This window comes from Solea solea, chromosome 19 (assembly GCF_958295425.1).
Source record: "Solea solea chromosome 19, fSolSol10.1, whole genome shotgun sequence".
Lineage (NCBI taxonomy): Eukaryota > Metazoa > Chordata > Actinopteri > Pleuronectiformes > Soleidae > Solea > Solea solea.
In genome coordinates, this window is record NC_081152.1 from 18314102 (window position 1) to 18335622 (window position 21521).

Below are 21521 nucleotides of genomic sequence, written 5' to 3' on the forward strand. Positions count from 1 at the left end.
CAAAATGTCATTCGTCTAAAGTAACAGAAAATGAAAAGTCATTTCTGGACACTGAGTATATTAGTAACAGATGTGACTGACAGTTTAATTAATGGGCTGCATCCTTGAAAGTCTCATGTCAGGAGAAGGACACACATTTAAAACGTACACTTTATGCTTTGAATGAAAACTATAAAAACAAACAGTCTGCTCCTAAAGAATTTTATTGTTTCAACATTTCACCAAAACCTTCTGCCTTTTTCTTCCTCGAGAAAAATAAAACAGTGAAAACCAAACGTAAGTTTTTTTTGGCAAAAATCTTTTTTGTTTCATCATGTGCTTTTAACGGGTTTACAGCAATAACTTATGTTTTACAGTGTTATTCATTTCCAAGGCAACACAGAGCGGGTAGTTTTCAGCGACAAACAAGACTTTCAGATTAAGTCCTTGTGTTAGAGTGAAAAAAAATTACTTGGAAGGTTAAAAAACATTTTCAATGTTTATGTGATTTCTCTCATTACATTCGACACGTTCGTTAAATATCATCACCAAACTGTTATCATCTTATTACACAATGGTAACTGTCATCATTAGGGGTTTGGGCGGGGCCATGCAGGGACACAAACGGAGAGGGTGGGGCTAAGCGCTACATGTAATTTAGTGGTATAAAAACATAAAAAGTTCTTGTTTTAAAGTTTCCTCTCATTGGCTGAGGAAGCGTGATTGACAAGTGAATACAGCCAATGACAGGAGAGGGACGGGGCTAGCACTTAAATACAGACTCACTTCCTATACACATTTCTTTCTCCATATTTACACTGTGTGGGCTTTTAATTTAGTCCAGATTCTTCACACTGATGTTACGATGTAAGAGCCGCGCTCCCCACCACCACCACCTGCACCAGCACCGCCCTCTCCACCCTTCGGCTCCCGTTTTTTGGTGACGGGGGTGGGGATGAGTGAGGGTCGTGTGGGTGTGGTCGATGATGATGTCGTGCTAGCTGCTGTGGTCGTGGTGGTGGTGACATCCATGCTGCTCTTCCTGGGACTTGGCGTGTAGTTGAAGGGGCTGACCCTCGCCGCGACGGCACCACTGCGCTGCTGACCGCGCTGCTGCTGCGGTGGCGGTTGTTGTTGTTGTTGTTGTGGTGGTTGGGACTGTTGGCGTTCAGGTGTCTTGTCGTCCAGACTCTCGCAGCTGTGGCGCAGGTTGAGATTGGAGGAGGAAGAAGAGGAGGAGGATGGGATTTTGGAAGGGGCAGGGCTATCAATGATGGGCGGGGCATTGGCAGCAGTAGGGGAGCGAGCTGAACAGGAAGAGGAGGAGCGCGGGTTGTTGACAGGACAGTCCTCCAGACGGACCCACACATCTTCTGATTTGTCAACAAAGTTGCGTCCGGCTGAAAAGTCTGCGTTACTCTTCGCCTTCCTCCACGTTCCCTTCATCCTCACGGCGCCCTCCTCCTCGCTCCTCCCCTTGTCACTGGATTCCGATGATGCCGACAATACTGATGATGAGCTTCCTGTCCGCTTCCACGTCCCAACACGCGGCAACGACGTTGAGTGCTTACCGCCAGCTCCTCCTCCTCCTGCTCCACTGTTTTCTCGCTTCCAGGTGCCGGTGCGGCTGACTCGTGATGATGTAACTTCCTGTGGGCGTGAGGGGCTCTCAGAGTGTGAGCGGTTAACGTCATGTCTCCGAGTCATTGGAGGGAGTGGTGCGTCAGGACTGGATGGCGAGTCTAATGCTGCAGCAGCTGCCGACTCTTCGAGCTTTCTCTTCAGTGTCGGACTCGGTGCTTCTTTGATGAAGGTCGACTGTCGCACAAGCGTTGGTTTCTCAGGCTCCGCCTTCTGCTTCTTTGCTGCAGAGGAGCTGCCGACCCTCGATGCCGACTCGCTCCTCGGGATGCCGCCAGCGCCACTCCTAGGTGTCGTACTCTGTTTGGCCGGTCTGGAAGCCGATGATGATGATGCACTTCCCGGAGACGCTGTGCGTGGCAGCTGTGACAGCTTCCCTCCTTTCTGATTGGTTGCTGAAGAGGAACGAGATGGTGTGGAGTCCCGTGACGAGCCACCTCCTCTGTCGTCGTTGCTGCCGGGAGCTTTGGCAGCAGCAGCTGCTCTAGGTTTACTCCGTCCCCTGGCCGCAGTCTCCGCCCTTGGCTTCCCTGTAATCAGACTCCTGTAAACCTTCTTCCCACCTTTTAATGCCTTTGCCTCTTCTTCCTCCTCCTTCTTCTTCGCCTCCAGCGTGCTGCGCTCGCCTGGCTTCAAGATCCTTGCACCTCGCTTTACCTCCTTTTCCTCCAACTCCTCTTCTTCTTCCTCTGCATTGTTTTTGGCAATAGGCAGGTGGAAAGGTGAGCCTACAGACTTGAGGGAGAGAACAGAGTCTGAGTCTGATGATGGTTGCCGGGACAGTGATGAGGCAGCAGCAGCAGCAGCATTCAGGCTGCTCACAATAGAGTTGGCACCTTCTTGGATTGCCTTCCAGTCAAATGACTCAGAGTCAGGAGAGGTGGGGCTTCTTGGTGCCTCTGGAGGCTCCTCCTCAGCCAGAGTGTTGTCAGCAGCTTTGGGAACAGGAAGTGGAGTGGTGACGGCGGCGGGCGCAGTGGCGGTGGCAATGGCAGCAGCTTTCTTCTTCTTCTTGGGCATGGCAGAGCTGATGCATTCCTGCAAGAGGTCATCCTCTGAGTCGATGCTGAGTGAGCTCAGAGATGAGTTTCTTGAGAAGCAGACGGGGGTGTCCTCCACGTGGAAGGCTTTGGGAGCGTAGCCACTACCTGCGGGGGGGCGTGGTTTTGAATCCGCTGTCTGTGAAGGGGGAGGAGACTTTGTTGCAGTTTTTCCTCCGTCTTGTTGCTCAGGAATAGGCGGAGCAAACTCCTTGTTGTTGTTTTCCTGGTCGATGTCACTCAGCGAGCTCAGCGATGAGTTCCTAGAAAAGCAGACGGGCGTGTCCTCGATGGCAAACTTCTGCTTCTCATCCGTCGTCATCTGATTGGTCGCAGGTTTCGTTCGTGGGAAAACGGCAGCCGTCTGCTGCTTCCTTTTCCTGCCTTCCTCTTCTTTTACTTTCTTCTCCTCTCCATCCTTCTCAACACTGCCTCCACAGTCTTCCTCATCAAAGTCAAGAGAGCTCAGCGAATCATTGCGTGAGAAGCAACACGGCGTTCCTTCGATGGGGGTGTAGTGTCGTGGTGAGTCGAAGGCAAAACCTGGTTTTGCTTTAGTCGCTGCTGCAGTGACAACATTATAAGCCGCCCGCTGGGGCATCGGTTTCACAGGTGACGTTGGCTTCTTCTTTTGCTGCTGCTGCTGCTGAGAGACAAGAGGAGGTGGGGCTGGAGGAGGAAGGGGAGGGGGGAGAGGAGGAGCTTGGAGGTGGTCATTGTTTGCTGCCCCTCTGATTGGTTTTCTGGGTTTTGCTTTAGGCATGGCGGCGCTGATGCACTCGGCGAGGATGTCATCACCATTCTCGCCTTCTGGAGCTCCAGTGCGCCTCCTCTGGGTGGCTGCAGGTGGCACCACAGGTATGACGGCATCTGGTGCCTCCTCATTGGGCGGAGAGTCGATGGTGAGGTCACTGAGGGAGGTAGCGGTGGAAAAGTTGAGGGGGGTTCCCTCCACACAGTAAACTCTTGGAACCTCCTCTGGCGGCAGCAGTGGTACATCCTTCCTCTGCTGTGATTGGGTGCGGGTTTGAGGTGGGAGAAGCTTGTAGACTGGAAGCTGGCTAGGTTTCCGTGGCACTGCTTGTTGCTGTTTCTTTGGTTTCCGTGATGACTTGGGCATGGCCATGTTGATGCAAGCCTCCAGGATTTCAATGTCATCATCGTCATCTGATTCGTCGAGGATGGGTTTTGCTGAATCCTCTTCTTTCTTCTCCTTGTCCCTGTCCTCCTCTTCCTCCTTTTTCTTCATCTCTGCGACGATGTATGGCTCGTCCAGGCTGAGCGAGCTCAGACTCGATGCTCTCGAGAAGCCGTGTGGCGTGCTCTCGGTGGCAAAGTGCAACAAGACGTCAGCACTGCTCTCCTGCTCGTCCTTCTTGGCCGCTTCCTCTTCCTTGGTCTTCTGCATCGATGGGGGTGGAGGAGGTGTCTTGGCCCGGCTTGGCGGCATGGTCTGTCCCGGGCTGTCAGGCAGGTCACTGGGACTCACCACGCCACTTGGGACACCGCTGCATGGCTCACTGGAGCGTACAGAGCTGGCGATGGAGGACGTAGAGAAGCTGTCCAATGAGCTGACAGACGTGCAGCGGCTAAACATCAGCGGTGTCTCCTGGGCATATGGCTGCTCTGGCGGGCTTTTAGGAGTCCTTGCTCCGGAGGAAGACGATGTCATATGGTGGTGGTGGTGGTGGTGGGCGTGGCCGTGGTGATGGTGATGACTTCGTCTGCCCCGTGTAGAAGGAGGCGCTGCGGTCTGGCTCTCTGCTTCTTTCTGCTGCCGCTGCTGTTGCTGCTCGAGAGCATCTTTTTCGCTGACAGGAAGGGTCGGATAGTCATTGCCACCGACTCCACTGATGACGCTTCCGCCTCTCCTCTTTCTCCCAATCATGTCGCCGTCCTCTTCCTCCGACGACGACAGTGACGACAGCGAGCTGCCTCGAGAGAAACAGATGGGCGTGTCCTCCACACAGTACGTCTGTGTCGACTCCTGGTTGCTTTTAGGAACCCCACGGTTGGTTGGAGGAGCAGTCGGGCGGAGCTTATTTGTGGTGGTGGGCTGAGTAGGCGCAGGAGAGGCAGTCGTGGTATCTTCAGACTTGAACAGTGGTTTGCGGGGGGCGTCGGCACCATACTTCAGACTGTAGTCGATCGGCTGCTCTGTTGTGGATTCACCACTGTAGTTGGATGTTGCGGAAACGTAGCGTGGCTGTGAGACGGACGCCATGCGGCTGCTGCCTGTTGCTGATTCGCTACCATCATTCCTTCTCCTCAGCCTCGTGTCCTGTCCCTCGTCTTCATCGCTCTCGATGCCGCCGCGGTGATTTGGACTCTGTCTCCCAGAGTTCAATTGTTCATCAGAGTACTTGAGGCTATAGTTTATAGGTGTGTCTAGCTCTGCACCGTCATCATCCGCCATGTGGTTAGCACTGCGGATTTTGTGGGCCAGGTCAGCCGGGTATTTCCTGTACACACAGCACTTGTTGGCACCGCTCTCGTCCGAGGAGTAAAGCGGCTCTGCTGACGGTTTTGTCTTTCCACGGTTCCCATAGCCGTCAGCACTAGTCACACTGTTCAGGCTGTCACTGGACGCTCGGACACTGGGCGGGAACACCGGCCGAGGGTACACAGTGTCCTCCCCCATCCTTTTCGATACATCTCCGTTCTTTGGGCTCGACAGCACTGGTGTGTTGGCATATGGACGTGTTGCACCTCCTCCTCCTCCTCCAGCACCATTACAGCCACGCCCCTTCCTGTGTGCAGCCTTCGGGCTCAGGTTGTCAATGTTGTCAAATGTCTCCGACAGCTGCTGCGCATCCAGCTCTTTCGAATAACGCCTTCTGTTTGCGGGCGTGCAGTGACGGGGCGCCAGCGCCTGGTGACACCACACTGGCATCCTTGTAGCGTGCCGGGCGGTTGGCCATGAGGTTGCGAAGGGCAGCAGCGCTGCCCATGGCAATCATTTTGTGGCGGGAGTGGATAAGGTTACGCAACATGCCCACAGCACTCAGCTCCCATAATGTCTCCTGGTCTTTGGCGTCTCGCGCCGACAGGTTCCAGAGTGTGCCACAGGCATTGGATACGATGGTCAGACTGTGGGATTTCAGGTGCTGCAGCAGTGTTGGCAGGCAGCCATGGTCACGGAGGATCTGTCTGTAAGACGACACAGAGGGAGCAGTGGATTATGGGTTGTCCACGGTGTTCTGTGTCATCCTATCTAGTTTTGTTTTTCTAGTTGGTTCTTACCTGTGCGTCTCATTGGTGGCGATGAGGCTCGACACATTGCGCAGGATGCCTCCGCCACTCTCGATGATGGCGAGCGTGTTGGTGTGGCTGCGGTGAGTCAGAGTTCCCACCAGGAATGCCAGCGCCCCGTCCACAGCGCAGATGTCGGCCTTGTTCTCAGTACAGTGTGCCGACAGGTTCCAGAGCGCGCTCAGTACGGACTTCAACGTCGACTCCTGAGCAGAGAACAAGAGACTGTGAGAGTGAGGTCCGGAACCCACTTAGAATAGACCCGCATCAAATATTAATTTACCTTCTGAACCTCGAGGGCACAGCCCATCAGCGCTCGCACACTGCCAACCTCACGCAACGTCTTCTTACTGTTGACATCGGCACGCCAAGACAAGTTCCTCAAAACGCTTGCTATCACCTGAAAATACACAAGAGTAGTTTACACCCACAGACTACAACGGTAACAGGTGACGAATCGTTGTTATGGTAACAAACCTGCTGCAGGTCTTCACTCTCAGACTTGAGCTGGGCCACCATCGCTCTCATGCAGCCCTTCATGGAGCACAGCGTGGCCTGATGGGAAACAATGACAGTTGATATGGAGTATTGATTATACTGTTAGGCCATCCAGGTCAAACATTGAACAGCAGAAGTGAAAATGTTTATTAAAAAAATAATTAATTAACATGTGACCACACTTATTGGCCACATCTCCAAAGGTGAGGTTGGTGAGCCCCATGCCGGCCATACCGTCGCAGAGTGACACTGTAATGGTCACTGCTCAGCCCGAACATCTCACAGTCGACTTGCAGCAGCTCAGCCACCGCCTGGAGACCGCCTACAGGGACGAGTGAGCAAGAGAGAGGGGGTCAAAATGCGTGCGTGTGTTTGGATGCGGTCAGAATGTGTGTCTCAGGTGGTCACTTACCAAGCTCGTTCATGGCATGGCGATGTTCTTCATCAAAAGACAGTTTCATGAGGACACAGACGGCTGGACAGATCTGATGTTCCACTGGAGATGGCACTGTGTCACACACACACACACACACACACACACTTAAGGTGTATTCACGCTGAAAAGGTGTTTAGAGTCAATGCACCCGTGTGATTTTAGGGAACAACTGTTCCGCGATTGGCTGGTGGGTGCATGACATCACTTACTAGGGTTGTCGTCCTGCTCGACACTCCTCTCGTGGTTCTCCTGCCAGCTCCAGCAGGCCTCGCAGTAATGACGCACCTGCTCCAGCAGATGGAGCACTCTGATCTCACGCCGCCTCGCTTGTCGTCGGGCTGACTGTGAACGATGTTGTGGAGCGCCGCCGACGCCCGTGCTCGGGCCTCCTTGCTGCCACGCGAGTTACCTGGGCGACAAGAAGATGTACCCGAATATGAACGACTGAATGAACGTGTGCATAAAAAGAAGTGGGAACACAGAGGAACCACGTGGTTACCTAGCAACAGTGAGTCCTTGTCATTTCCGTGCAGCAGCTGAATGAGAAGCGGGAGGCAGCCGGACTGACGCATGGCAATACATGAGTCTTGCGAACTTGACATGGCGAGGAGCGTTCGCGACATGTCGTCTTTGTCATGCGTCCCCAACATGGACAGAAGACTGTAAACCATCTCTACCTGTAGGGGGAGACACAGACACTACAGCAGTTATTGATCACTAATCACTTTCCACAGGGACGACATGGTGGCATGTTGGCGGTTACAAATTCTTGACCTTGGTTCCAAGGTGGCTGGTGATTCGTCGAGGCACAGAGTAGCTGGTCTCATTGACAGGCTCGTGGTCCAACCGGCTGCTGGCACTCTGGACAAGAGAAAAAAAAAAAAAAAGATTGAATCGAGATTCACAGAGGGAAGAAAAAGGATATAAGACAGACACTCACCTGAGCTGCTGCCAATCCACTGTTTTCACTTGGCCCCTGAGATCCCTCCACCTACAGAGAGACAGAGAAAAAGAGACTTAAAAACTATGTCAATCAGCTAAGTCACGTGATCACAGGAGAAACACAAGTCAACTCACCTGCAGTCGGGCTCCCAGTCTCAGGATGTCCTTTTCTATCTGCTGGATGCGAGCCACACGGGCCTGAACACACACACACACACAAACACACAATTGTTGGACACTAGAAGTCAAAGCTGTTCAGTGGCCCTTGACCCGTTTGACCTCTGATGGTACCTGAGCTCTCCTCTCCATCTCCTGGCAGGAGCCCAGCTGCTCCTCCATCGCTGAACGGATCTGACGAGCCTCAAACTCAAGCTGACGCCGACTCATGTCCGTCTGCAACGTGAACTTAAAAAAGAGACAAACCAGTTCTCACTGCCCGTGCTGTGGAAGCAGAAGAGCATCAGGGGAACTGCACTGTGTGTTTCTTACATTCTCTGTGAGCGGTAGACTGTCGATCCTCTTGGTCAGATTCTGCAGCTGAGCATAGTACCAGTCCTTCTCCTTCTCTTCCTTCTCCAGCTCCGCCAATAACAGGGACCTGTCAGCGAGCAACAGCCAATCACAGACAGCACATAGAGGGAGGGAGGGGGGGGGAGGGCAGAACAGCCAACAGCAGCATCCAATCGTAGAGCAATACAAAGAAACAGGAGCAAACTGGTGGCAAAAACAAGTGCCCTGTTAAAATTAAAGTTGTTTCCATGGCAACACAGTGTCGCCTGTTTCCCTGCAGCTTCCCCTGCTGGCAGCAGTTAAAATCATTCACACTCTTAGTGCTACTCAGTAATATTCAGTTGGCCTCAGTAGTACCTCTCCTTCTCCAGCTCCTCCAGGCAGCGGTCGTGGCTGTCTCTGCCCGCAGACGGCAGCCCTCTCCTGGGGAAGGCCGAGGTAGTCGCCGGGCCTCCAGCTGCTCCTGACGCTCCAGAGCCAGAGGAGGCTGAGCTGGAGGAGGATGATGGGGGGAAAGGAGGCCTGGATCTGGCCTTAAAACCTGAGGATTCCAGGCTCATCTCTGATGAGAAAAGACAGCACAGTAATATGTAGTGAGTGTGTGCCTGTGTATTTGTTACCTCAGAAATGAGAACCGGTTAAGTTTATGGCTAAGATTTGATTTGGTTATGCTGTCCAAATGAAAGGAAGTGAGGAAGAGAGAGAGAGAGAGAGAGAGAGAGAGAGAGAGAGAGAGAGAGAGAGAGAGAGAGAGAGAGAGAGAGAGAGAGAGAGAGAGAGAGAGAGAGAGAGAGAGAGAGAGAGAGAGAGAGAGAGAGAGAGAGAGAGAGAGAGAGAGAGAGAGAGAGAGAGAGAGAGAGAGAGACTGAGTTGTCTATACCTTTCAGTCGCTCGATCAGCTCCAGCTGAGATCCAGACCCATCGCCAGGTTCTTCTTCTATGGTGCCCTGCAGATGCTTCAGCACTTCCTGTTTGGTACAGAGCGATATCACAGTGACATATGAGGACAGATGCGTATAACGTCTTATAAATAAGACAACCATGTTTTCCTCAAAACAACAATAAAACAAAGCACAAACAGATACAATTCTCTCTCTCTCTCTCTCGGTCTATGTCTCTTACCACAATGAAACGACAGCGCCCATACAGAGACATGGTGGAACTAGCAACACTCACTCTATTTGCTGCTCATCCACACAACAGGAAACAGGAAACAGGAATAGGGAAACAGGAAGTGAGGGTGTGTTTGCAAAGAGGGGACAAGTAAGAATCACGGACATTAACAAGAAAGAAGGACAACAACAGCAAGTACACAAAATGAAAACAACAAAAAAGACAGAAAATGAACAAATCAACACAAAGAAAACAAGTAAAACAAACAATTTAACCACAGACTTCTCACTCTGACAGGTTTCCCGTGTCCCTTGTGTCAGACCAAAGATCATCACACACACACAGACACCTCACTCTGACCAACAACAAGGAACTCATTCTGAAAGTCAGCATAGCATGTGATTGTGGGAAAACGCTGAAGGGTGAGAGACATTAAGTTACATAGAGAAAGAGAGAATGAGTTTGTATAGAGAGAGTTTATGTAGCAGAGAGGAGCCTCTCACTCAGCTGATTGAAACGGTCAGCTGACCTACTTGTCTCTCCCAGTCAGCTGACAAACCCCCCCCCCTCCCGCTCAGTCACGTGACCTCATCAGCACTGACCTTCATGTTGGACGCCTCTGTCTCCAGCTTGGTCAGGTGGTTGGAGTTGTCCTGTAACTCCTGCCTCAGGTTGGAATTCTCCATCTTTAAAACCTCCACCTGCCTCAGCAGCTGATCGTAAGACGCTGCCGCCATGTTGGAAAAGCCACGGCTGACCTGAGGAACACAGACGATACGTTGCTGTAGTATCATAATACTGTCAAGAGACCTCATTTCCACTTGGGATGCCACAGTTCTCAGTATAGTATTGAACAGTTCCATTCAGCACAGTTCAGTACACATGCTTGTGAACCGAGGTATTTTCGGCTTCATAAAAAGCAACATTTTTCGCCGAGTTGATGCTGTGTGAGCCTGCAAGTCCACGCACTGGGACAAGAAAACACCTCGCCCTGAGAAAATATCCTATCACAATGTGGTGATGTTGGGGGAGCAGTGTCAGATTTCACTTTAATGTGAGGAGCAGTGAGGAGAGACTGCAGCGTGAGGAAGTGCCTCAGTGAGGAAGAGAAACAATTAAACAGAAAGGTTGTTCTACACTTGCTGCTTTCTGAAGTGGAAACACTTCCAACACGACTGCAGTGTCGTCACTCGTCGAAATCGCTGTCTGCAAAGCAGCACAGCTGAGCAGATAACGCCAACATCCACAAAGCGCTGATGCCTTCAATCACACACATCCCACAGGTTTAGAGCACCACATCATCGTAACACAGGCAGTGCGGGTGTTAATGTGGGCTTTTTGTCACCTTGTAACAAAAACCCACGTTACAAAATACCCTCTCACACATTTTTAAGTACCAAAGTTAATTCCCAATCACTATAAAACAAATCGCAAAAGCTCAGAGACTTGACCTTACTAAAGATTAGGTTTGCAACAATTATTAGATTAATTGATTATTAATCCATTAATAAATGAATCATCAATTATTTTGAGAATCGATTAATCGGTTTGAGTCTTTTTTCAGCTTCAAAATCATTTTGATTTGTGGACAAAACAAGACATCTGAGAACATCGTCATTTCCAGGTTTGGTAAACACTGATCAACATTTTCTGATATTTCACGGACCAAACAAGTACTCGATTAATCGGAAAAATACTCGTCAGATTAGTAGATTATGACAATAATCATTAGTTGCAGCCAAATTTAACAAAAAGCCCACATAATCTGCACCGAACATTCCACACTAGAAAATGTTTCACAACAAGGTGATCACCATAGGAAAACAGTTTCAGAACATTCCCATTGGAATGGGACACAGTATGTAAGCAATGGGGTAGAGAAAAATCAATAATTGGACATTTAAAAAGCAGCCATCTCCATTTGTCAATTGCTGGCTTGTGCTGATCCCGGGGAACAGACTAGAAAACAAACATGTATTTATTCCTCCAGAGTACATAAATAACTAGCAGAGTTGTAGACATTGTTGATGTATTCATAATTAGTGGACTATAAGCAATAGAAATATTAGCTGATCAATGCAGAACTTGCTAGTCACAGTTAGGTCTGTCAGTACATTTTTTGTTCTTGATATTTTTCCATAGAACAAAACAGGAGTAAAAACATTTTAAAAATGATATTCCTTGTCATCAGCTGGAGGAGACGCGGAGAAACAGCGACAGCCAATTATTTAGTAGTGGTTTTCAATATCTATTTCAATATAGATGTGTAAAGCTTGAATAGAAAAAGAATATAAATGTCCATATTTAGGTGCACCACATGACTGCTGGCCTTTCGGAGGCATCATGATCCATCATTTTAATCTGTGAGGCAGCAAAGATTGTAGTACTGAAGTAATACTACAACTACACAAATGTCAATTAATACTACAATGTAATGCAGTGATATAACACTGTAGTGTAGTGTAGTGCAGTGCACTATAGTGTAGAAAAACCACAATGTGTTAACTATAGTGTAGAAAAACCACAATGTACTACAATAACACGACAGTGTACTGGAGTAACAGTACACCGTACTGCTGTAATACTATCGTGTACTACGGTACACTATATGGAACTATGATAATGCTATAGAGTACAGCAATATTGCCGTGTACTGCAACAATCCTATAGTACTCTCCAGAAACACTACACTGTACTGTACTCGTGTGAACTGCAGTAACACTCCACTGTAATATAATGATACTACATCACTGCAGTACAGATCTTTTTGTCTGATCGGAACTCATCAATAATTCATCAAACACAACGTGATCAATGGAAAATGACTAATCAAACTGTACTGTTTGGTCATTAAACAAAGTTTGCAGCAGCAGCAGAAACAGTGAAGGACAGCAGAGAACAGCAGCCTCTCCTCCTCCTCCTCCTCCCTGTCTCCATCCCCTATCACCAGGCAGCCATTTTCTCTCCCTCTTCTATCCTTCCTCCATCATCCCTGCCTCCCCCACCTCTCTTTTTCTACCCCCCATCTCTCCCCTCATCTCCCCCCCTTCTCTCTTTCACTCCCTCCATCAAAAACAACAGAATAAATTAAACCACAAACCAGCGGATGGAGAGAAGACAATGAAAGGACAGTGCCCCCCTCCACTATTATCCCTAGTCCTCCCCTCTCACTCATTAATTCATTCAATACCAGACACTCGAAGCAGATAAAACAGATGGAGGGATGAAGGATGGAGAGATGTTAGTAAAAGAAAGAGAAAATGGCAGCTCACCCCATCGCTGTCGCCTCCATCTCCCTCCCTCTCTCTCGCTCTCTCGCTCGCTGTCTGACAGAGAGCAGTCAGCTGGGCGAGAGAGCAGCCAATCAGTGACCAGGGACAGACAGAGAGGGAGGGGAGGGAGGGGCAGCCCCCCCTCCTGCTCCCAGCATGCTTTGCTGCTGCTGCTGCTGCAGGACTGACCGGGTTACTGAAATACTAACACACAAACATTTACACACTCACAGATTAATATGCACACACAAACCCACGCTGAGATTAACACACACACACACACACCCACACACGCGCACACACACACACACAGAGGGATTAAAATACAGTATACACAGATGCACAAACATACACTGTTTTGCACAGCTAGTCTTCTTAGGACACAGCACTGACTTCCATTCATTTGGACAGTCTAAACAAAGTGTTATACCAAACCATAACCATAACCAGTGAATGCCTGAATGCCACAATTCAAACACCTTACACCTCAACTTAACCAGTTCCTCAGAAATGAGGTTCTACACATGTAGAACAAGTATGGGTCTCCATGAGGATCACTGGTCCTGACAAGGTCAGTGTTTATGCCAGAAGAGGTCTTTAAGAGGTAACAAATACAAGTACACACGTCATAATGGAGCCTGCACAGCAGCTCCAATGAATCATGCATCTGTCTACAGAGCAACTACAGACGAACATCAGCTGATGCTTCTCATGAGTAACAGTCCATCATCACTGTATGTCATCAGCTCATGAGGGTGTAAATAATACTATGCTTTGTGTAATTTATTCAAAAACAGTGTATGTGCTTGTGTGTGTGTGTATGTGTCATAGTGCCCCCCCCCCCAAGAGTAAAATCTTAATCATCTTAAGTCCGTGATGTCTTTAGAATACACTTGCTGCTTCACGCTGCTGTTAAACAGCCTTTTCCAACTGGCAACTGAAGTTTGTGTCACTTAGTAAACAGCTCACTCTCCCACAACAAAGACCATGAAGAAAAAGTGTTTTACATCAGGGCACAGAGGAGTTGTTGATCCACTTCTGCCTCCATCAGGAAGATCAACTCATACACATTATTTATGGTTTGAAAGGTGATGCCGTGGTTAGCCTCCCAGGGGTGAATACACGGGTTGCAAAAATAAATTCCACTTGAATTGAAGTCCATGGGAATATAAGCTTCTACTTCTCACTTGATTTGCAATGTCAGTTAACATTTTCCTGTCTTCCTCGCTTGTTTCAGGCCTTCAATAAAATATGAAGCAAGTTTTGTAAATTACATTCCCATTTAGAATTAAATGGATGATAAACATGACACATTTGAGTGGACATTGTGTGATTGACAGCTAGTATTGTCAAATAGCTAATGCCTGTGAACTTGAACTAATTGGTGCCTGTCAAATCACAAATCTCAAGGCTTCAACCTAAAGGCACTGCATTTTTTGTGAACATTGATGTTGAGCAGTTTAAAACCCTTCGGTTTCCTGTCAAGAGAGGAATAAAGCACATATTCTTAGGATATTGTGATCGTAAAACTGTAATGTTTAGATTCAAATCACTGTCAAATGAGTTCACACAAGACTGATTAAGCCCTTCAGCCCCATATGACTGTGCGCTTTTCAGTATAGCAGTGCTTAAATCTTGTGTTGCTTGGCTACAATCTCACACTGCCCACAGGAAGTGATTTATTTTATGTCATAATGGTAACATTTCGCAGGTAATGCAAGAGCAATCCAAACAGGTTAGAGTATGACTGAAACATATGGTAATGGTTCTAGGCCCTAACTGTTCCTGCACTGCTAGCATTTACACATAAACACTCCCTCAGTCAGGTCTGATAGTATTGCTTGACAGAGCCTGTTATCAGGTGAGGAACACAGCATAGAAAAATGTTAATGTTTAATACACTGCAGCTTTAAGATGTCAGACCTTGTGCCAGTATTCTACATGTTCCGTTTCAACACGGAACTCTTGACTTTTCAAGATCACAGAAACCACCGACCCTGGACTTTTTAACTTGGAGCAACCTAACATTACCAGGTTCAGGATTCCACAAAGTCTGCCACACAAGGTACACAGCTAATTTTGGCATTAAAAGCATGTTGGTTTGATATTTGTTTCACAGTATATATGTTGCCATGTGCACAAAATATCATGTACAACAATGGTAACTTTCAACTGGAATGCGTTGAAATCGTGGGGTGACGTCACACAGAAAACCTGAACTATCCCTTTAACACAAACCCAACGCGCGCGCACACACACACACACACACACAGTGTGGACACTCATAGACCGCGTACATTCCCAAGCCACTTACCTTGATCTTACACAAATCACTGCCTTACCCTTTCCCTAATTTAAACCCAATGTTGCGTTTAAACCTGAACCCAAGTCTTAACCCCAAAAAACCTTAGTCGTGAGGGCCATCCAAAATGTGCTCACAAAGATAGTTTTGAATCAGAACTTGTCTTCACAACCTATTACAATCATGTACACGCACAATACAGTGGTCTCAAGCCAACCACACTCGTCTGTAAGTGAACTTTCACACATGTAGTATTAATACTGCAGTGGTAAACCAGTAGTACTACCATAGTGTACAGTTATAACACTGCAGCACTAGCTCTTTAGCTGTTAGCTGAACAGATAGCATTCCAGCTGCAGTCCAGCTGCCATTGACCCGCTGACTTACTGTGTTTAACCCAAAACACAGCCATACCACCGGCTGCACTCCATCTTACTTCTGCCGACCGTCATCTTTACGGTGCGGCTGAACTCTGTGGCCGTTGCCGGTGTGCCCGTTGAACCGCCCGAGCACCCACATCCAACCATAACAAACTGTTAGCGCGGAGCTAGCTGATATGGATAGGCTAGTGGCTAGGCAAGCTAACAGCGCGGCCGCTCTTACCTCCTTTGAAGGAAACGACTAAAGTCCACCTCAGACGGAGGCAGCCGAACGGGACATCCCAAGAAAAACCGGCACCGGTGCGAGTCGTTAAAGGCGGTGGAGGCCGCTCATGTCCCCGGTCCGCGGAGTTCTGGAAGTCCGGCGAAGTTTAGCTCCGTCTTTTTGTTGTGAACCAGCCGCGGCTGCGGTCCGCCATCTTGTTTCAGTGTGTCACTGACTGTGTAAAGTTGAACAGGTAAAAGTACTGAGTGTAACGCACCGCGTTAAGTTACTGCATGTACCAGTACAAGATACTTTAAAGAGTACTTTACACTTTATTTTGATGTGTGTTGCATCACCTGCTGCACTGACTTTAATGACGGTTTCACGTTTAAATCAGCTCAACATCGAGTTTAAAATCAGTGTTTTCGTCTAATTTCTACTATCAATATTTATTAATATCACCATTCTAATTTCTCAGATCATTTAATTGCAGTGGTTAGTTTCTCTCAAGTCACAAGATGCATTTGAGAAACAGAGATTAAAAAATTAGTCACATGTAAACAAGAAAACACACTAAAGCAGTCAGGTGCTAAAAGCTGCAACTATTAGGGCCTTTTTGTATTTATGCTGATGTACTAAAGATCATTTTCTCGATTAATCTAATCTATTAAGTAAGTAATAATTTGGTCTGTAAAGTAAAATGCCAGGAAAAGTTGATCAGTGTTTACCAAACCTGGAAATTATGACGTTCTCAATTGTCTTGTTTTGTCCACAAACCAAAAAATGATTTAGTGATTTATCATAAAGCTTGTTTTAAGTATTGGAGAGAGATAAAAAACACTCAAACCGAATGGATTATCAAAATAGTTGACAGTTTTGAGTCAAGTTTGAGTTGGTAGCTAGTTGGTTAGTTAGTTAGTGATGTTCAGGCATTCTTCTGGATTCAGTACTTCTTTCTCTTGTTCTTCGTCTTTTCACTCGCAGTGTTTGTCCCCTTCTTCTTCATTTCACTTCTTTCCATTCCATTCCAGTTAACACTATTAACTGTAACGATGACAGTCACAACATTATCATAGTGATCATCATTTAGTGTAATATTATTTCAGTGAACAGTCCATGAGCAGAGGAGTGAATACAACATCAGACCATCAGAGTTTAAACTTGCATAAATCACTGTGTTCACCTGTCCCAGGTAAATCAGTCACGTGTCCCAGAGTATAAAATGACTGACTCAGGGAAAAATAACCTAATGGTCACTTTGACATAAAAAGGGAGGAGCAGGAGAGAGGGGGGGGGGGGGGGGGATAGGTTAGTGGAATAACATTTTAAAACCCTGCTCCTCCTCACCACCTCGTGGCGCTGATGCACCAATACGTTTTTCGCCAATAAAACTCCAGGAAGAAGAAGCGGCGCGTCGTTTTAAAGATGGCGGATGTTATCGACGCTGCGGACAGCTCGGTGTAACGGTTTAGCGACTTTAACCCTCACGGAGAGCTCCGCCGCCGCTGGCGTCATGAGGCGCGGGTTACTGCGCACTTTTTCCGGATGCCTCGTGTGAACCGGACGGTCGTTTTGTCCCTGCTGATCGTGAGCAGCTGCGTGTTCTTGCTATTCCAGCTCTATTACTACCGGAACTACGTCACCAGGGTGAGAAAATCTTTTGTTTACGTTCGAGCTAGTAAATTAGCACAACACATTTTTAAACATTGTTTAATTTATTTTATTTAATTACCCAACTTGCTCCTCTGCAGTCTGGTCCTCATATCCTGAGCCAAACGGGTCACCTGACCGCCAGTGACATCCAATGGGTAAGTTAGCATTAAGCAGCACTGACTGTTGTGTAAATGTTCAACCTCTCTGTCAGTGTTCTGTCTTGGTTTCCATGGCAACTGCTATGTTGCACCAGATGCTATTGTAACTGTCAGTTGTTTCCATGTGAGATATCCCATTGGTTCTCACAGTAACTGTCCATTGTTTCCATGGTAACCATCCATTTTGGCTCTTCTCTCTGTAGCAGACAGTGAAGAAGTTCCTGGCCCTCGCACAGCGTTTCAGGCTGCCGCTGTTTCTCGCTGACACTGCAGCACTCACCTTACTCTCCCAGGATGCTTTGCGGCAGCGTGATCGACAGACACGTGAGCCACACTGCAGCTTCCTGTGCACTGACCGGCCAATCACGTCATTTGCGTTGCAGGCCAACCTATGGAAGCACAATGTGAGTTTTTAAAACTATCAGTGAGGATGTAACTGACTCTTGGCACTTTTCCACTACAGTTCTAGCAGAATTGTGAACAAAAACCAGTACTTCCTGCATGACTGGAGCACAGACTCCGTCTGACACAGTCACTGAACTGAAATACACCAAAGTCCTGTTTGATATTAAGATTTTAAAAATTACCTTGCTAAATTTTGGAGAATAACACTTTTTCAGGATTTTTAGGACTAACTGATTTACACTTTGGCATTGTTCGGTTTGATTTTTTTGTCGGACGTCGAGCTTATATGACTAACCTGGTCACATTTCTTTGTTTGTCAGGCCAACTTCCTGTTGGCTGCTGAGCAGAAAGGCTTTGAGCTGCTGCAGGTGCGAGGAGAGGACCCACGTTTAGCCAGTTTAGACACCCTATCAGGCGAAGAGATCCCACTGCACTTCCTGTTCCGCCTCCACGGTTACATCATCCATGTGGGTGGAGTCACATTACCTCGCGATACCTGGTAAGCACAGAAATTACTCCAATAACCATGTTTTGTGGCAGGTGGTGTTCCTGTACGAGCGCAGTGGCAACTACCTGTGGCACGGAGCGCTACGGCTAAAAGCTCACGTGGACCGAAGCTTTGCTCCGTTCAAACTGCTGGACTACGGACGCCACACTGGAGCTTATGACAGGTACAGCAGGAGGCTAACCACTGTGAAAAGCATGTGCATGTGAAAAGATGGAATCAGACACATCAGGAGTGAGTAAACTTGTAGGAATAAAAATCTCATCTGACTCAAACACAGGAATATGTCAGCAAAAATGAGAGGTGCTTTGTTATGAACATCCTGGTGTGTGTTTTGTGTGTGCTCGCCCCCTGCAGGCCAAAGCTGGTCCTGACAGTCCTGGATGGTCTTGACATTCAAGTCCCACACAACATCACTCGCTTCCTGTCTGAGCAGCGGCATGCCCACTTCCTGGAGTGCCGTTACCGTGAAGCCCGCACCTTCCTCCAGGTACAGGAAAGAAAAGCAGCAGGGAAAAAATATGATGGAATAAAGTGATGTGTAAAGAAATGTTTTTTATGTTAAGACATTTTAAGAAATTGTTCAGCTTCATGGTACCTGAAAGTTTGTGGATGACTTAAAACTACACAACACGGAACAAATGTTGTTTATTTCATTGTTATTTTAAAAATTTGAATGATTTTAGCAAAAGAAAATAATATAAATCTGAAAAGCTTTCTCTCTCTCTCTACATTCTTTGTGAATGTAGCTTTACCCAGAGGACTCATCTCCAGCGGCAGTAGATTTTCGCAGAAATGCAAAGTCATTGCTTCATATCGCTGCTCGGACTCTTGCTGGCCTTGACATTCCCTTCTGGCTCAGCAGCGGCACTTGTCTGGGTAATATGCTAACAGGCTAATGCCAAAGCATAATAACAGCAGCATAACCAGATTTGATTCAATTCAAATGTGTCGCCCCCTGCAGGCTGGTTCAGGCAGTGCAGTGTCATCTCATACAGCCGTGATGTGGACATTGGGATCTTCATTGTGGACTTCAAGTCTGACATCGTTACAGCGTTCAAAAAAGCCGGACTGTCACTCAAACACAAGTTTGGAAAGGTCAGAACTCAGTTTATTATTTTTGTTTTTGCGTCTTTCGTGAACATATTGACTCTTACTTACAGAGACTTTATTTATCTTCGTGTTGAAACAGGTCTTTTTATTTTGAGCAGTTGTGTATTTCCCTTTGTGTTGAGACTTTAATTTGGGTCCATCCATCCATCTGCTCCTTTATCCTCCACATGAGGGTCGTGGGAGGCGGCACTGGTGCCAATCCCAGCTGACATAGGGTTGAAAAGCGGGGTCCACCCTGGATAGGTCGCTAGTCCATTACAGGGTCACATGGAGACAAACAACTATTCACTTTCACACTCACACCTTTGGTCAATTTAGAGTGTCCAATTTGCCAAATCCCCATATCTTTTTGTTTTTGGACTGTGGGAGGAAACCGGAGAATGTGCAGAAAACCCCCACACACACAGGGAGAACATGCATGTATTTTGAGTCTTTAATTTTGGGTCTTTTATTGTGAACCGCAGGTAGACGACAGTCTGGAATTGTCATTTGTGAGTGGAGACGTCAAACTGGACATTTTCTTTTTCTATGAAGAGAGAGACATCGTGTGGAACGGTGGAACGCAGGCAAAGAGCGGCAGGAAGTTCAAGTATGTAAAACTCGACGTGACATGAAACACTGTTTGCCAGCAAGGTCGCCACATTTATCACAATGTTACTTTTTCGTCAGGTACATCTTCCCTCGCTTCTCACTCTGCTGGACGGAGCTTCTGGAGCTCAAGGTTCGTGTTCCGTGTGAAACACTGGATTATGTGACGGCAAACTATGGCACCACCTGGAGCATTCCTGTGAGGAGCTGGGACTGGAAGTCATCACCAAGCAATGTGCAAGAAAACGGGGTGTGGCCTCCAGCTGAGTGGGAGGAGCTTATCCAAGTTTACTGACATGAGGTGGAAAATAAGATCAACAATAAAAATACAACAAAAAGTGGAATTGATGTTTCTTTACATCATTGACTCAAAACAAATATTAATGACGTTTCTGTTTCAGCTTAAGTGACAATTACGTTTTCTTCGAGGACATTGTTGTACATTAGAATCCGCTCTTCACAACCTACATTGTCTGATCATTGTTTTACAGAAGATTAAGTTGCATCATCACTGTCCAACTCCATGGTATTTTATAATCATAATAAAGTATCATAAATATCACTTTATTACATAACATAATTTCCCACACGCTGCACGGATGTTATCAGTGATGTTCCAGTACATTGTTTTCATAGTTTGAACAATTTTTGTTCCGTGACGTCACTCAGCCGCCTCGCGCTGCTGCCCCTTGTGGACCACGAGTCCCTTGCTGATCAGGTCCGGGATCTCCACCGCGAGCCATGGGCCGAGACCCAGCGCCATCAGGTGCGCGAGGCCGAACCGGGGCGCGTTCCGGGCCCAGAGCGGTGCGAAGTGATCGGTGAGGCATATCTTTCCTCCGCGGTACATCTTAGCCGTTTTACCGTCCAACTCTGGCACCGCTACCTCGGGCGCGGTGTCGGGATAGGTCACCGGGATGTCAAACTCCAGCCGGAACTCGTAGCGCAGCAGCTCGTGAATGAACCAGCAAGTGCCGGTCCACCGCGTACCGTCCGCGTTAGATTCCAGACGAAACCAGTCATTGTCGGCTCCCTTGTTCTGCTCCACGAACCGGATCAGCGCCTGGTACTCCTCCTTCAGCCTCTGCGGCCACAGCGCGCGGTCCCTCGGCCCCGCGTGCGCCTTCAACAGCGGAATCTGGGACACGGCCTTGCGCGTGGCTTCGTCCGCCATGTTAGTTCCCAGATTAAAACTACAAGTTTTCTTCTCAGCTCAGAATTTATTCGGGTTCAGTCTCTGGGTTTCAGCTGACTTGTGGCTGTCGAAACAGGAATGACGTGGACTTCCGGGTGGAAACACCAGTTCCTGTGTGGGATTTTCAAAATAATACTCTTAAATGAACTTCAGTACAGTTTGGAAAATGTATTTAAATTTATATTGATCACAATATTAATTATAATTAGTATTATTAGCCATCTCTAATATATCAAAAACCGACTGAGGATGAAATTGTATTAATAAATTCACAATAAATAATTTCAGGTTGTTTTGTTTTTACTAATATTCTTACTAATAATAATTTCTGGCA

The 21521-nt window shown here is 47.6% G+C and overlaps 3 protein-coding genes across 3 annotated transcripts; 1 reads left to right on the forward strand and 2 right to left on the reverse strand.

Annotated features, from left to right (window-relative positions):
* Positions 1-185: 185 nt before the first annotated feature.
* LOC131446481 (adenomatous polyposis coli protein-like) lies at positions 186-15723 on the reverse strand. Its single transcript, XM_058617730.1, is given in 20 exon segments — positions 186-5481; positions 5483-5810; positions 5904-6118; positions 6196-6312; positions 6390-6469; positions 6594-6639; positions 6641-6732; positions 6823-6918; positions 7056-7166; positions 7169-7255; positions 7346-7523; positions 7621-7707; positions 7787-7837; positions 7924-7986; positions 8080-8193; positions 8278-8386; positions 8656-8860; positions 9179-9266; positions 10014-10169; positions 15589-15723. Coding segments are annotated over 19 exon segments (6855 nt in total). The 5' UTR covers positions 10149-10169; positions 15589-15723; the 3' UTR covers positions 186-828.
* On the forward strand, positions 15686-20336 carry fktn (fukutin). Its single transcript, XM_058617727.1, has 11 exons — positions 15686-15823; positions 16968-17217; positions 17322-17378; positions 17585-17785; positions 18107-18253; positions 18327-18457; positions 18649-18781; positions 19041-19170; positions 19256-19389; positions 19869-19993; positions 20074-20336. Exons 2-11 carry the CDS (start codon positions 17116-17118, stop codon positions 20285-20287), a joined length of 1374 nt encoding a protein of 457 aa, XP_058473710.1. The 5' UTR covers positions 15686-15823; positions 16968-17115; the 3' UTR covers positions 20288-20336.
* Positions 19377-21292, reverse strand: ufc1 (ubiquitin-fold modifier conjugating enzyme 1). Its single transcript, XM_058617729.1, has one exon. The coding sequence runs from the start codon at positions 21164-21166 to the stop codon at positions 20654-20656; it is 513 nt and encodes a 170-aa protein (XP_058473712.1). The 5' UTR covers positions 21167-21292; the 3' UTR covers positions 19377-20653.
* Positions 21293-21521: the final 229 nt, after the last annotated feature.

Excerpts from the sequence above, each read along its gene's own strand:
- fktn (XM_058617727.1), top strand. The coding sequence starts at position 17,116 with ATGCCTCGTGTGAACCGGACGGTCGTTTTGTCCCTGCTGATCGTGAGC. Across the intron at positions 18,254-18,326 it reads TCCACGGTTACATCATCCAT|GTGGTGTTCCTGTACGAGCG; the intron begins GTGGGTGGAGTC and ends GTTTTGTGGCAG. Across the intron at positions 18,458-18,648 it reads CACACTGGAGCTTATGACAG|GCCAAAGCTGGTCCTGACAG; the intron begins GTACAGCAGGAG and ends CGCCCCCTGCAG.
- ufc1 (XM_058617729.1), bottom strand. The coding sequence starts at position 21,166 with ATGGCGGACGAAGCCACGCGCAAGGCCGTGTCCCAGATTCCGCTGTTG.